The 12,177-nt window shown below is 40.9% G+C and overlaps 1 protein-coding gene across 2 annotated transcripts in view; it reads right to left on the reverse strand.

The window, feature by feature from the left end:
- The window catches only part of COL22A1 (collagen type XXII alpha 1 chain), a 224,601-nt gene that overhangs the window by 41,939 nt on the left and 170,485 nt on the right, over positions 1 to 12,177 (reverse strand). For both annotated transcript variants that reach the window (XM_088179716.1, XM_088179721.1), the window contains exons 36-42: positions 11,224 to 11,277; positions 9,159 to 9,212; positions 7,580 to 7,633; positions 5,827 to 5,931; positions 5,345 to 5,389; positions 3,031 to 3,108; positions 252 to 287 (exon numbers count right to left, since the gene is read on the reverse strand). In XM_088179716.1, the coding sequence (XP_088035842.1) occupies positions 252 to 287; positions 3,031 to 3,108; positions 5,345 to 5,389; positions 5,827 to 5,931; positions 7,580 to 7,633; positions 9,159 to 9,212; positions 11,224 to 11,277 (426 nt within the window). The remainder of the gene's footprint in view (positions 1 to 251; positions 288 to 3,030; positions 3,109 to 5,344; positions 5,390 to 5,826; positions 5,932 to 7,579; positions 7,634 to 9,158; positions 9,213 to 11,223; positions 11,278 to 12,177) is intronic.

The following is a 12,177-nucleotide window of genomic DNA, read 5'->3' on the forward strand; positions in this document are numbered from 1 at the left end:
TCTTGTAGGACTATTGACACATAAGGAAAAGTTTTCACCAGACCATGGCTCTTTCTCATAACTCAGTATAGCAGACAAGTACCTGGTAATACACAGGAGAAGTTCCCTTTGAGGTCAGTCACCCTGTGACCATTCCTCGAGCAAAACCAAAGTAATTACATGTGCCCTTATGAAATGACTGGTGAAAACATAATTACTGTGGTTTTCTCCTTCCCAAAGAATTTGGGCATAGCTAGAAAGACATACTGTACCAGTGATCCTTTGTCTCCTGGGGGTCCTGCAGGGCCCTAAAACAGAAAAGACACAGCAATCAAAACAGTTAAAATTCCCATTCCCCCTTTGCTGAGCAGGGTGGGTCCTGCATTAAGGCATTATTCTCTCACTGGACTGTGAGTGCAGCACTCATGAGCGTGGATGTGTGTGCAGTGCCTGTGCCCATGGACAATCCCTGCTCCTGGCTGGGTCTGGGGACACAGAACCACACACACAGAATCACATCCACACATCCCTTGGGCTGGGACAGGACAAGTCCCCCAGGTTCTGAAGACCACTACATTCATCTACCTCTTACAGAGGGAAAAACATCCCATGGGACTTCTGTATTCTTTAATTAGGTGAAAGCAGGGGGGGCAGTGGGCTTGTGCATGCTGTTTGTTTGGGGATGCAACTCAAAATGTGCAGTTGAGTAGACTGAGCCACTGGCAGGTACCCACTTCTATAGGAACACCACAGAAGTGAGGCAGGACCATATCTAGCACGGGTGAATTGATCTGGTATTCCAAACACACCCAAAACAAGGCTTGAATAAACTGGCTACCACTATAACTCTTCTCTTTTTGCTTTCTATTGCAGGCACAGCAACTCACTAATCCTCACAATGTCTCCATGAAAGAAGACACTTTTGTGCACGTTAAAGAAATGGCTAAATACATAATTTAATTAATACCAACAAGGCAAGGCAGGGCAAGATTGAAACCTTTCTACTTATACTGTGCATCCATCCATTAGGCAACTTCAGCCTAAATATATGAATTCACCCCAATTGTCCAAGCTGTCTCCTACTCTGTTGGAAATAACACACTCTGCTAATGCTCAAGTTTATGGCTCAGTGTTATGTAAATTGTAACTCAATACTTCAGCAGAGAAGGTAAAAAAAAACATTATCTACATATATTTTTTGTGCAGGGAGCACAGTCTGAGAGAGGTGAAGGGCACAGGAGGAAACAGGGTGAGGATTCCAATTAAAAAGAGTTGTTGGCTCTCAGCTCTGAAGCTGAAGTATTATAAACACAATTTTGTCACATCGCTAAAATGAGTAGAGGCTGACGTCTTTAATTCAGTGTGTAATATGCACTGAAGCAACTCCACTGATTTTTTTTAATTTTTTTTTACTGTGGAATTCACTTTTTCTGACAGTCTGCTAGATTCAAGGTTATACAGAGGGGTTTTTTTCCCAATTCCAGTTTTTGTACTGGAGCTGAGGTTATGATAAATATACAGTGGAAAAACAAACAACTTTGCAATAGTCGTTTGGTTGTTGTTTTGTTGTTTCTTATTCGTTTTTAAAAGAAACATTTAGTAAAGCAAATTAAATAAATAAAACATATCATTTGAGAACAGTGTGGTGTGTAGGTGGCTACACATCCTGACAGTGGGCAAATAATGAAGACATCGAAAAAAACAATCTTCTGGTGTGAGACAAGAGATGTCTGCATTTGGAGTCAAGTCTTTAGTCATTTGTGTTCATGGAGATGAGGATGCTAGATCCCCAATGAAGAACAGCTTTGTCATTCTGTGTACATCAGGATGCAGACATGAACTCATGTAGCCCTGGACTGAATCTAAAAATCTGTAATTAAAGACTATCTACTAACTAGTGATTTTCAAACAAGCCAGATACTCATTTTGTTATTTAATTTTAATTTAATTAATGGCTGAACATTGAGAAGTGCAAGAACATCACTGTTCCTTAGATAAATCATAATGAAGGACACCCAGGAAACCTGCAGTCATTGGCAACCCTATGAGGATCATAAAAGCCATGATACAGTCACAGTGTGGAACAGCACCCATCCTGTCTGCTTTAACTCAGATAGAATTCAGTATGGCAAAAGCAAATATTAAGTGGATATACACCTCAAAAAGCCACATTTTTCAATTCATTACCCAGCAATACGACTTATCATTCCAAGCCAACTTTCTGTACTAATTGGCACATTTATATCTAGATAAACAGGGCACTGATAACCAAACACTGAATGATTGGTCCAGGATCATGACATCTTTGAGGTGTTGAAAAAGAATGCAAGGCTCAGATGTCCTCTAGCAATTACAGCCAGAAATAGCATTGGCTTCCTCCTAAGCATATTTCACTAGCAAATTCAGTGCATAGCTGGAGGTCTCTGAGCAGGACTACTGCCAGAGCACTGCCAAATCCCCCCTGCCTTTCTAGTCCATAACGAGTACTGGAGTCATCAAAGCCCAGCAACAGGAAAATCCAAATTTTCCAAGCAGACTACCATATTTACCATGTGGCCAACTGATATTCAGGAGGGCAGAGCTGGATGAGGTCAAACCTGCCAAATATTTGCATGAATTTATGGGGATGATGGCCCTCTTGGAACACAGCAGTTTAAGCAATCTGTATTTTGCTGTTGTTGCTATGTCACCGATGTGGGCATGTGTGCCACACTCATCCCTTCCAACAGGGGCTACACAACAGCAAGGGTATATCTGTGCAGGAGACCAGAGCTGCTGCCTTGGCACAGATCTCCACTCATATTCACAGCCAGTGTGCAGGATGCACAAGTTCAGAAGTGACAGTGACACCAGTGAATCCTACAGCACTTTTAGCCCTTGTAACAGACATGTGACATGTGAGCTACAAATGGCAGCCTCTGGACCAGTCTGGAACCTGCACCTTCAGAAGGCAAAATGTCCCACAGACTCTCTGCACAGCTGAGCACAGGCATTTCCCAAAAATCCTGATTTTCCACCTTGTTACAGGTTGCAGCAGGACCTGCTACTCACAGGGGGTCCAGGCAGGCCGATTCCTGGTGCTCCTCTGTCTCCTGGCTGTCCAGGGAGGCCAGGAGCTCCCCTCTCACCCTGAAATAAAGGGAAGAGTTAAAAGCTTTGTGCACTGATGAGAAAATGTGTTGAAGTACAAGCAGGTTGTACAACAGAATGTCACATGAGTACATCTGGTCCCGATCCTGCCCACAGAGGGACAGATTCTGCTTGTGGCAGCATGGGGACATGGCACAGTCACTGTCTCATCATCTCATCATGCCAATGAAGTGTCCCTTTCCCCCAGCCCACCTCTGCAGGCTCAGTGTGCCCCACATCACATAACTGAGTGGAAACACAATCTTTGCAAGTGCATTCATTTATTTGAGTGCACTGCATCAAATTTCCAGCATTTCACAGAATTACCAAAGCTGGAAGAGACCTTCAAGACCAGCTAGTCCAGCCACCAGCCCAGCACCACCTTAATCACCCCAAACCAGACCCCCAAGAGCCACATCCAGAAACAGAGATTTCATCAGGGTAGCAGCCACTGTCCTTGGCTTGGGGAAGCACTAAGCACCACAAATCACTTTTCTCTCCCTGTGCTTCTATGGTAGAAGGCTTAGGCACAAAAATTTCTGAACATAGATCATTTATCTGGGGAAGATAGGATTAAGGAAGTTTTATTCCATCCTAATATTCTCCTTTCCTTTACCAAAATAGGCCTACTCACAGAAGTATATGACATTATTTTGGTAAAATATAAGTCAAAGCTTCTACCACTCTCTCTTGAGCACTCTACTAGAAAAGGAGAGTCTTCCCTTCTAAAAAACAGAATTTTCAAAGTAAAACCTGAATAGCACAGAAAACAGCTTGACATTGTTCAATGTACAATACAGACAGAGGGCTAAGAAAGAATTCAGCTGGAAGACTTTAATTTAACATCTGTTTTTTAGTTATAGGGAGAAATCAATAAGATTTTTATGGATTGCATTGCAGTTGTGAGATTTGGTCCCATGTTGGAAGTAGATTTATAAAAATGAATCTTACTTATGCTATTTATTATGACATTATTTCTAGCTATATAGAAGCATGATAGAAAAATTGTTACCTGTGGATTCTGCCCACTCAAATTTAAATCTGCAATATCTCCTATTTTTCTCCTTTCTTGCTTTCTTCTTTAGCTAATTTTTTACTACAAAGAAATAATACTGCAAGGCCAGTGAGAAAAAATGTATTCTGATTAGTTCAAACACTCCACACGTCCCTTATCAGATATTTTATTCAAAAAGATAATTTTAATTCAAAACTTTCAATAGTATTTTCCCTCACACAATTAAGACTTTTATCATCTTCTGCTGCTATTGAATAGAATACTTAATAAGATTTCTTTTAATGTTTTTTTTCTGACTTTTATATTAATTCTCAGTCTATTAGTGTGTGTCTGTGTGGGTGTAGGTCTGTGTTCTGAACTGTCAAAGATAAATAGAAAAGACTACAATGCATTTGTACAAAATGCATCAGAATTAAAAAAAAATAGCACTTTGGTTATTTCAAAAATATGGGACATAGATGGATTGGGTCTCATACTGCTATAATCCTGCTTATGTAATTTACAGAATCTGTTTCAACATCTGATTCTTCTTCCAGTCTGGAGCAGAACATGGTCATTTCTTGAAGAGGACAATTTCTGAAATGTCCTCTTAAATGTGATTAAATGTTCAAGCACAATCCAGGTCCTCCCAGAATCAAAGATTTTTGCTGTTTTATTCCTTTCTCTCTTTTTTATGTACTTATAAGGGACTAAACGTTACTTTCAGCAGAAGTTAGTGTCATCAATCTCTTCAACTAGCTGGTCTTTGCTAGGGGAAAACAGGACTACTTGGTTCTACTAGAAAATAATTCACATTGTCCTTGCAGAGAGGTGAAGGGAAGGAGTGCTAGGGAAAAGTTCTCTGTGGGCTGATGGGTGATCCTGAGAGTAGATCACCCCTGAGCCATGCTGTGTCTCCCTGGTTGTGTGGATTAAAGGGTCCCAGTCACAGTTGACCTGGAAAAGTGTGCACTGAGACCTCCATCTGTGCTGAATTGTTATAGTGCTAGAAGGTATTTTAAATGTGGGGAGTGAACACAGCTAATTAATATCTGAGTATTTACATCCTCAGAGATGCTGGAATAATAAAGAAAGGAACATCCTAGAAGGCTAGAAGTACATTTTTGAGTCAGAGCTTTGCAAACTCTATTTTCCAGTGGAAAACAGATCATGTTTGCACCGTGTTCTTTTCTGCTGTTCAAGTGATTAAGATGAGCAGTCCACAATGAAGTCCATGCTCACCTTATGTCCAAAGGGTCCTGGCAAGCCTGGTGGTCCTCTTTCCCCCTAAAGTGACAAAAGCAAACCAAGAAAACAGTCACCATCCAGCAAAACAAGAGCCTGGACTTTGCTATAGTCAAGGCAGCAATTCTCCCACCACTGCCCTCCTGAGCTCACACCACCATGGCAATATTTTTCTGACAACATGTAACAATCTGCTAATTGGACAAGAATTAAAAGCTTTTAGGGAATTTTCATCAAGCTAATAATTTTTGTACTAGTCACAAAGACAATGGTTACTCCTTGTGGAGGTTTCTGTTTTCAATGTAAATCTCAGAAATATATCTTCAGTTCTGACTTTTTTTATCCACAGATGGGATCTGGAGCATTTTCCACAGGCAGGCCTTCCATGGACTCAGGTAAATCCATGCTCTCCTGCAGAAGTTATGCTTGCCTGTCTCACATTGAACTAGTCAAGCACAAAGCTTGCCAGCAGTACTTACTCTTTCTCCATCTTTACCCTTCCCAGGCAATCCTGGCTCTCCAGGACGCCCTGGCTCACCAGGTGACCCAGGTAAACCCACTTTTCCTTCTTTTCCAGGATCACCCTGTAGAAGAGAAGCCATCAGAACTCATTAGAATACTACAATTACCATCTCAGGTCTTTCATTGGAACTGAAAGACATGGATTTTTTCCTAGCTGTCTCATCTGGATTTCTTTTGCTATCACAGGAAATCCTCTTTAATGAGAACTCTTTTCCTTCAGTAATCTCAAGGCATTTGTAATTTCCATTAAGGAAAGTAAAAGAAGACTTCAAAATACTTTAGGAACCGGCTGTATATGGCAGTGTGCTCTCTCAATGGAGCACACCCCAACCTGAACTTGTCAGAATTGGTTATCCCTGCTGTGACACTGAGAAATGTTGGAATGTGCCCTGATCCCAGCCTGATCTTTGCTTCCCATAACCCTGCCCAAGGGACATCCAGCAGCAGCAGGAGCACCTGCTTGTGATGGCTGCATCTGCCTCACTGTGGGTTCAGGGGAGGCAGATAACAACCCTACAGGCAAGGGCTAGCTTGGGCAATGTGCTCACCTAACCACAGTGCTGGTCAATATCTTCATAAATTTGGGAGAAACTAGCATTTGTAGCCAGCCTGGAAATATGAGCCAACCATCTTACCCCCAGAACAGTGGACAGCCCAGATCTCCCCTTGAGCATGGATACCTCGCAAGGTTACCCCTCAATTATCACCTTATCATGTCAGATACTCAGCAAACAAAATGACAATAAATTAATTTGAACCTTTGAAAACTTGGCTAAGTTATATAAAGGATTTGTTGCATACACATAATGCTTTAGACAAAATATTGATCTGGTTTGGGACTAACTCTGGATGCAACCACATCTACATTCCTCTCTGAGAAGGAATTTAGAACATAAAGGCATCCTTTTTGAACTTTATGACTCAATGGAAGGGTCTCCCTGGCAGTTCTGTCTGTCCCTGTAATGCAGTAAATAATCAAGTGTACATTGCATTGAATCGCTTTAAACCACTGTGGCATTTACCATTGAACTTTGTTAACTTGGTGTCTTATATCAATAAAATATACTGTTGCTTCTTTCTTGTGAGTGAAGTGCATCACTCTTCCTGCAGCACTGAATGAGAGAGCCCTTGGTCCTCACATGACCCTGAGGTAGAGCTCAGTAATTTTGAAGACGATTTTACTGTCGGAGGTGGGATTCATTCCCTTTTAAGCCCCAAATACATGGATATAGGGAGTCATGTTTCTGATTAATCATTCCCGCTCCAGAAAACAAAGATCAGGACTCCAGCATACTGGGCACTCTGGGGTGCATGACCAAACACAACCCCCTGACTTCAGAAAGCTCATGAAAGGGGACAGCAAGCCAGTTTTTCTTCCAGCTCTGGATTACAGTGATGAATAGGATTTTCTTAAAACACCAAATACCCGCTCTTGTCAGGTAATGAGGACAGCAAGAGACCAGTAGCAGTGACTTCACTATATCCAGTCATAGCTCAGTGGTTTATTAGGTGAATTGCAAAGTTGTAACTGGGTGAAAACCTTACAGCACATGTAATAGAGCAGCTCAGACAAGACGAATTCATGAACCCATGTGTCTTCTTAACCATCCACGAACCTATGAAATAATTTCCCAGTTCAGACAGCATCTGTCCTATTACTTAAAATGCTCAAGAAAAAGAAGAAACAAACCCATCAAAGAACCAACTCACCTTTTCCCCCTTTTCTCCTGCCTTTCCTGGGAGTCCAGGGCCTCCAGGCACACCCTGGAGAGAAAGAACTTTAAAGCTTGGAAGTTTTTTTTGTAGGCAGTATTGGACTTTAAACAAAGGGGCAGACCTGTGGGTTCAGTACAGTTTATCTCAAGGATCAGTATCAGCTATACATTTCCCAGTACAGAAAACCTGTAATCCAGAGAACACCACAGAAGAGCTGTATAACAGGTCCTTTAGGAAGGAATTTCTTTTTCAATATAAAAAATAGCTGAACAGAAAATGCAGAAACTGAGCTAGTACCAGATTTGTGCATTCTACCAGCAACTATTTATTTCATTTTGTGAAATTCTCAGCAGTTCCTAATATGCTACCAACAACTCCCAATCACCACCTCTGTATCAGAGAAGCCAAAAGCCTCCCAACACTAGGAAATGTAGCTGTGTTCATTTCTTCCTCTATTTCAGTTTTCAATCCTTTTAACATCTTGGCAGGGCTCAAAGGACTCTGTGTCAAAATATAGATGATTTAGAGCTCTAAATTAAATACTGTAACTTCCTAACCCACCAAAACATATTTTAGAATGGTGCTCCATTTTAAGATGTGAAATCATGTCTTGGCACCATTTAGATTGGATTGACCTCAGAATGGATGTGATAATTATTTTCCTTTCTGCACCAGTAAAAATTATTTCCATCTATATTGGCTTTTATAGGTAATATATTGGTATTACTGGTATAGAAGTTTGCTTAATGGAATATGAAATTGAAAAGTTCTTCATTTTCAATATCACCTTTCAGTTTGAAATTAAATCACTACATTAATACAATTAAATCAAATGTATCTTAACAATTAGTAGAAGGGCAATTTAGGTTTTCTTGGATTGCCCAGGTAATAAACTCTGGTTCTAACAGCACTGTGTTCTAAACCCCTGTGCCTGAATACATCATATCCTGAGGTCCAAATGCTGTTTTTCACCTACTCCAGTCTAAGCCCAGTGAAACCCCAGGAACTAGAAAGAAAATTACCCTAGTGGTGCTGGGAGTAGAGTTAACCCAAAGATTTTTTAAAGAAACATGGAAAGTTTTATCATGCACAAATTAATAGTGATGATGAACCCCCATGTAAGGGGGACACTGGATTGATTTCAAGGGTCTGTAGGCTCAAATGCCTACATGCCTTCATAACAAAAGTGGGGGTTTATCATGCTATTTTTATATCAAGAAATCTTGTTTACAAAAGGAGAGGACAAATGAAAAAAAGGCAAAGAAAAAAAAACAAAATATACAATAAACATTGAATTTTTTCTCTTGAAGAGTTGGCAGCAAAAATTGCTATTGACAAATTAGTGAGGAATGAAGCAGCTCTGTTCTTCTCCTTGATAAAATGAATATAAGATAGTTCATGGATACACCATTCCCAGGTGCCTCCAGATCTTTCAATTCAGTCATAAGAAACAAGTTTAATGAAACATAACCTTTTGAACTTCATAGTAATCCCCATGGAAGGGAAAACTAAACACATTAAATAAAGAAATCAGGGCACAGATGGGAAAACAAATACACTGGTGCATACTTACCACATTTCCTGGCAAGCCTCTTGGACCTGGGGGCCCTGCTGGTCCACTCAAACCCTGTTTTAACCAAAATGAAGTTTGTCTGAGTGTGTGTGCATATATAAATTACAAGTTGTATCACCATAGGAACAAGATGTTCCAAGTGAGATTGAATTTCATGTTAGACAAGGTGTTGTACATCAAAAAGGCAAAAAATAGCATGTTTGTTTGAAACTTTTTTAGTGTAAAGAATAATGAAACAATACAAAATGGATGAAGGCTCTCTTTGGGACCTTAAAGCTACCTTCTATCAAAAGAAATCCTAAATCTAGCTCAGATACAGGAAGAAAAGTCTGGGTCAGAAACATCAGCACAACCAAGGAAAGAATGTTGATTTATCATAAAAAATATTTAGGTCAACAAAATATGCTTTGTTGACAGTTCTACCTTTCTCTGCTGTGGGGAACAAAACCTGAAAACATTCTTTTGCACTAAACAGGTGAAATAGCCTAAACCATCCACAGTGTACAGTTTTGAGCTGTATTTGCAAGTCAAAGCTTTGTAGTATGAAAAAGTCTATGTGCATGCCCAAAATTTCATGGGAGACATTAATGGACATATATTTGGGAATTTATGTTCCCATAGAGATGTATGTTTGGGGTTATCAGGCTATATTTAGAGGTTTCATAGAATCATGGATTTGGGTTGGAAGGGACCTTAAATGTCATCTGGTTCCAAACCCTCTGTTATAAACAGACACCTTCCCACTAGACCAGCTTGTTCTGGGCAGCCTGTGCCAGTGCTTCACCCCCTTCACAGGAAGCAATTTCTTCCTAATTCTAACCTAAACCTACTCTCAGTTTGAAGCCATCCCCCCTTGTCCTACCACTCCATGCCCTTGTAGAAAGTCCCTCTCCAGCTCAGCTGTATTTCCTCTTTAGGCACTGAAAGGGGCTCTAAGATCTCCCTGAAGCACTCTCTTCTCCAGGCTGAAACACCTCAATCCTCCCAGCCTTTGGTCACAGTAGAGGTTTAAAGGTTTCCTCATTTCTGTGTTGTTTACAATCACTGCTCTATGAGCCAACAGAAACACTCAGAGCAGGAGCAGTCTGTGAAAGGATGCCAAGAAAAGAGAAGGTGCCTGCGAATACCTGCATTTCCATATCATTAATATCCTCTGACCACCAGGTTATATAAAGAAATAAAACCAAGTGACGGGTTTTCATAGAAGTGGGATGGTTTTTGCTATTTTTTTCCCCCCTCCACTCCAAAATACTGAAGGGTCCTTCAACCAAGAGTGAAAGACACATGAAAATAGGTTTAGGGTCAAAGCACTCCTTAGGGACAATGCCTATGCACAAGCCCAAGAGAGAAAACCATAAACACAAAGGTGGAAGAAGAAATTTCAGTGGTCTAAAATGCATCATTTGGATTTCTTAATGCTTCCTTCTCTTAACTGCAGTCATTCCCTCTCTCAATCATTATTTCAAACAGGTCTTCAGTGTTTCTTCCTTCTTTGCTTGCAAATAAAATCTTTGGCCTTTTATTCAGCTGCAAAGGTCTTACATGCTCTCACAATAATAAAGCTGGACTGGAATCCTTTGCTGTTCCTAAGCACACAGACAGACAAGAGCAGCAGTTCCTACAACAAATGCCTCATAAAGAGATGTGGGATGATTCTTCTGGATGAGCCAGTGTTAAAAAAAACAGAATTGACAGTGAAACCTAAAAGCAACCATGATGTCAAAGCACAATTCCTACTGCTAATGAGCAGTGAGCTCCCTGCTCCAGCTGGCTGCCTGAGCTGGGCTGACATTGCAGTGCAGTCACACTCAGAAAAGGGTGTTTTGTTAGTCAGGGAGAGATTTGAGCAGGAAAAGATGCACAGTCTTGAGCAGGGCTGAATGGGGCATTGATTTGTTTGGTGCAGATGGTGCTGTTTGCCCACAAACAGCCTCTTCCAGCTGTGGATTGGGATGTTCCCTGTGCCCGAGTAGCCTGGGACTGCAAATCCATAAGATGTTGATGTCAGTGCCCCTTTAGTGTGTTACTGTCAGGGGAAAATGCTGCAAGGGAAGCAGGTACTCACAGTCTCTCCAGGGGCTCCAGCCTCTCCTCGGGCTCCTTTCTCCCCCTTTGCACCCTGGGCAGAAAGGAGAGATACCAGCTGATTACACATGGAAGGAGACCTCTTGACAGACAAAAAGGCTTCAAGATGCCTGAATGTGTACCAGGCAATGGTTTTTGTTAACCAATTCACAGAGGAGTTAGGGGCTTAGGAAACAGCTCCCAGTTCTCTATGCAGCAAGAAAAGGAAATTAAAAAAATAAAACCCTGAGACTTAAGAAGAGTTACTATGACTGATCAGCTCAGATACTGTTTCTCAGCACAGGATGCTGAAACTTGCAGGTATTCATCTGGGTGAAGCTCCTTCATATCCTCAGGCCTACCAACTACTTAATTTCCAGATGAACTTTGATAGTCTCCCTTCACAGAAGACTTGGCTACAGTCCTGCAATATAAACACCAGTCATCTAGAAATGGTAAAAATAGACCCCCATGCAGAGGTTTTGTTCTAATCACACATATCAGAGAGCCCTTTCTGAAGAATTTTTGCAGGACAAAGTCTACTCACTGAACTGTCCCCCATTTAGCAGATGTTAGTTAAAAGTTGCATGTCATTACTGTGGTTTTTTCTTGAGTTTCCAGCGGTTTAGTTTTGTTTGTTTTACTTTGGTTTTTTTTTTAATTGATTTTGTTTGTTTTGTTGTTTTGTTTTTTTTTTTTTTTTTTTGAATGCTCAGATTGCTGTTAACCTGTTTAAGGTGCTGATGCCCAAGTATTGCTGATTATATAGGTTGGGCATAACACATATGATGGCAGAGTGAGCACCTACCCATGTTGAATGGAAACACCTCAGTGTTGATTTGAAATAGTTTTGTGTGACCCAATAGATTTTCTGAAGATGGTTGAGACCATAGAATCATTTCAGACAAGCCATCACTTGTTCCAGGTCAGATGAGCTAGGGTTGAATCTGACTGC

The sequence above is a fragment of the Sturnus vulgaris genome, chromosome 1, assembly GCF_052056855.1.
Source record: "Sturnus vulgaris isolate bStuVul1 chromosome 1, bStuVul1.hap1, whole genome shotgun sequence".
In the NCBI taxonomy this organism is placed as follows: domain Eukaryota; kingdom Metazoa; phylum Chordata; class Aves; order Passeriformes; family Sturnidae; genus Sturnus; species Sturnus vulgaris.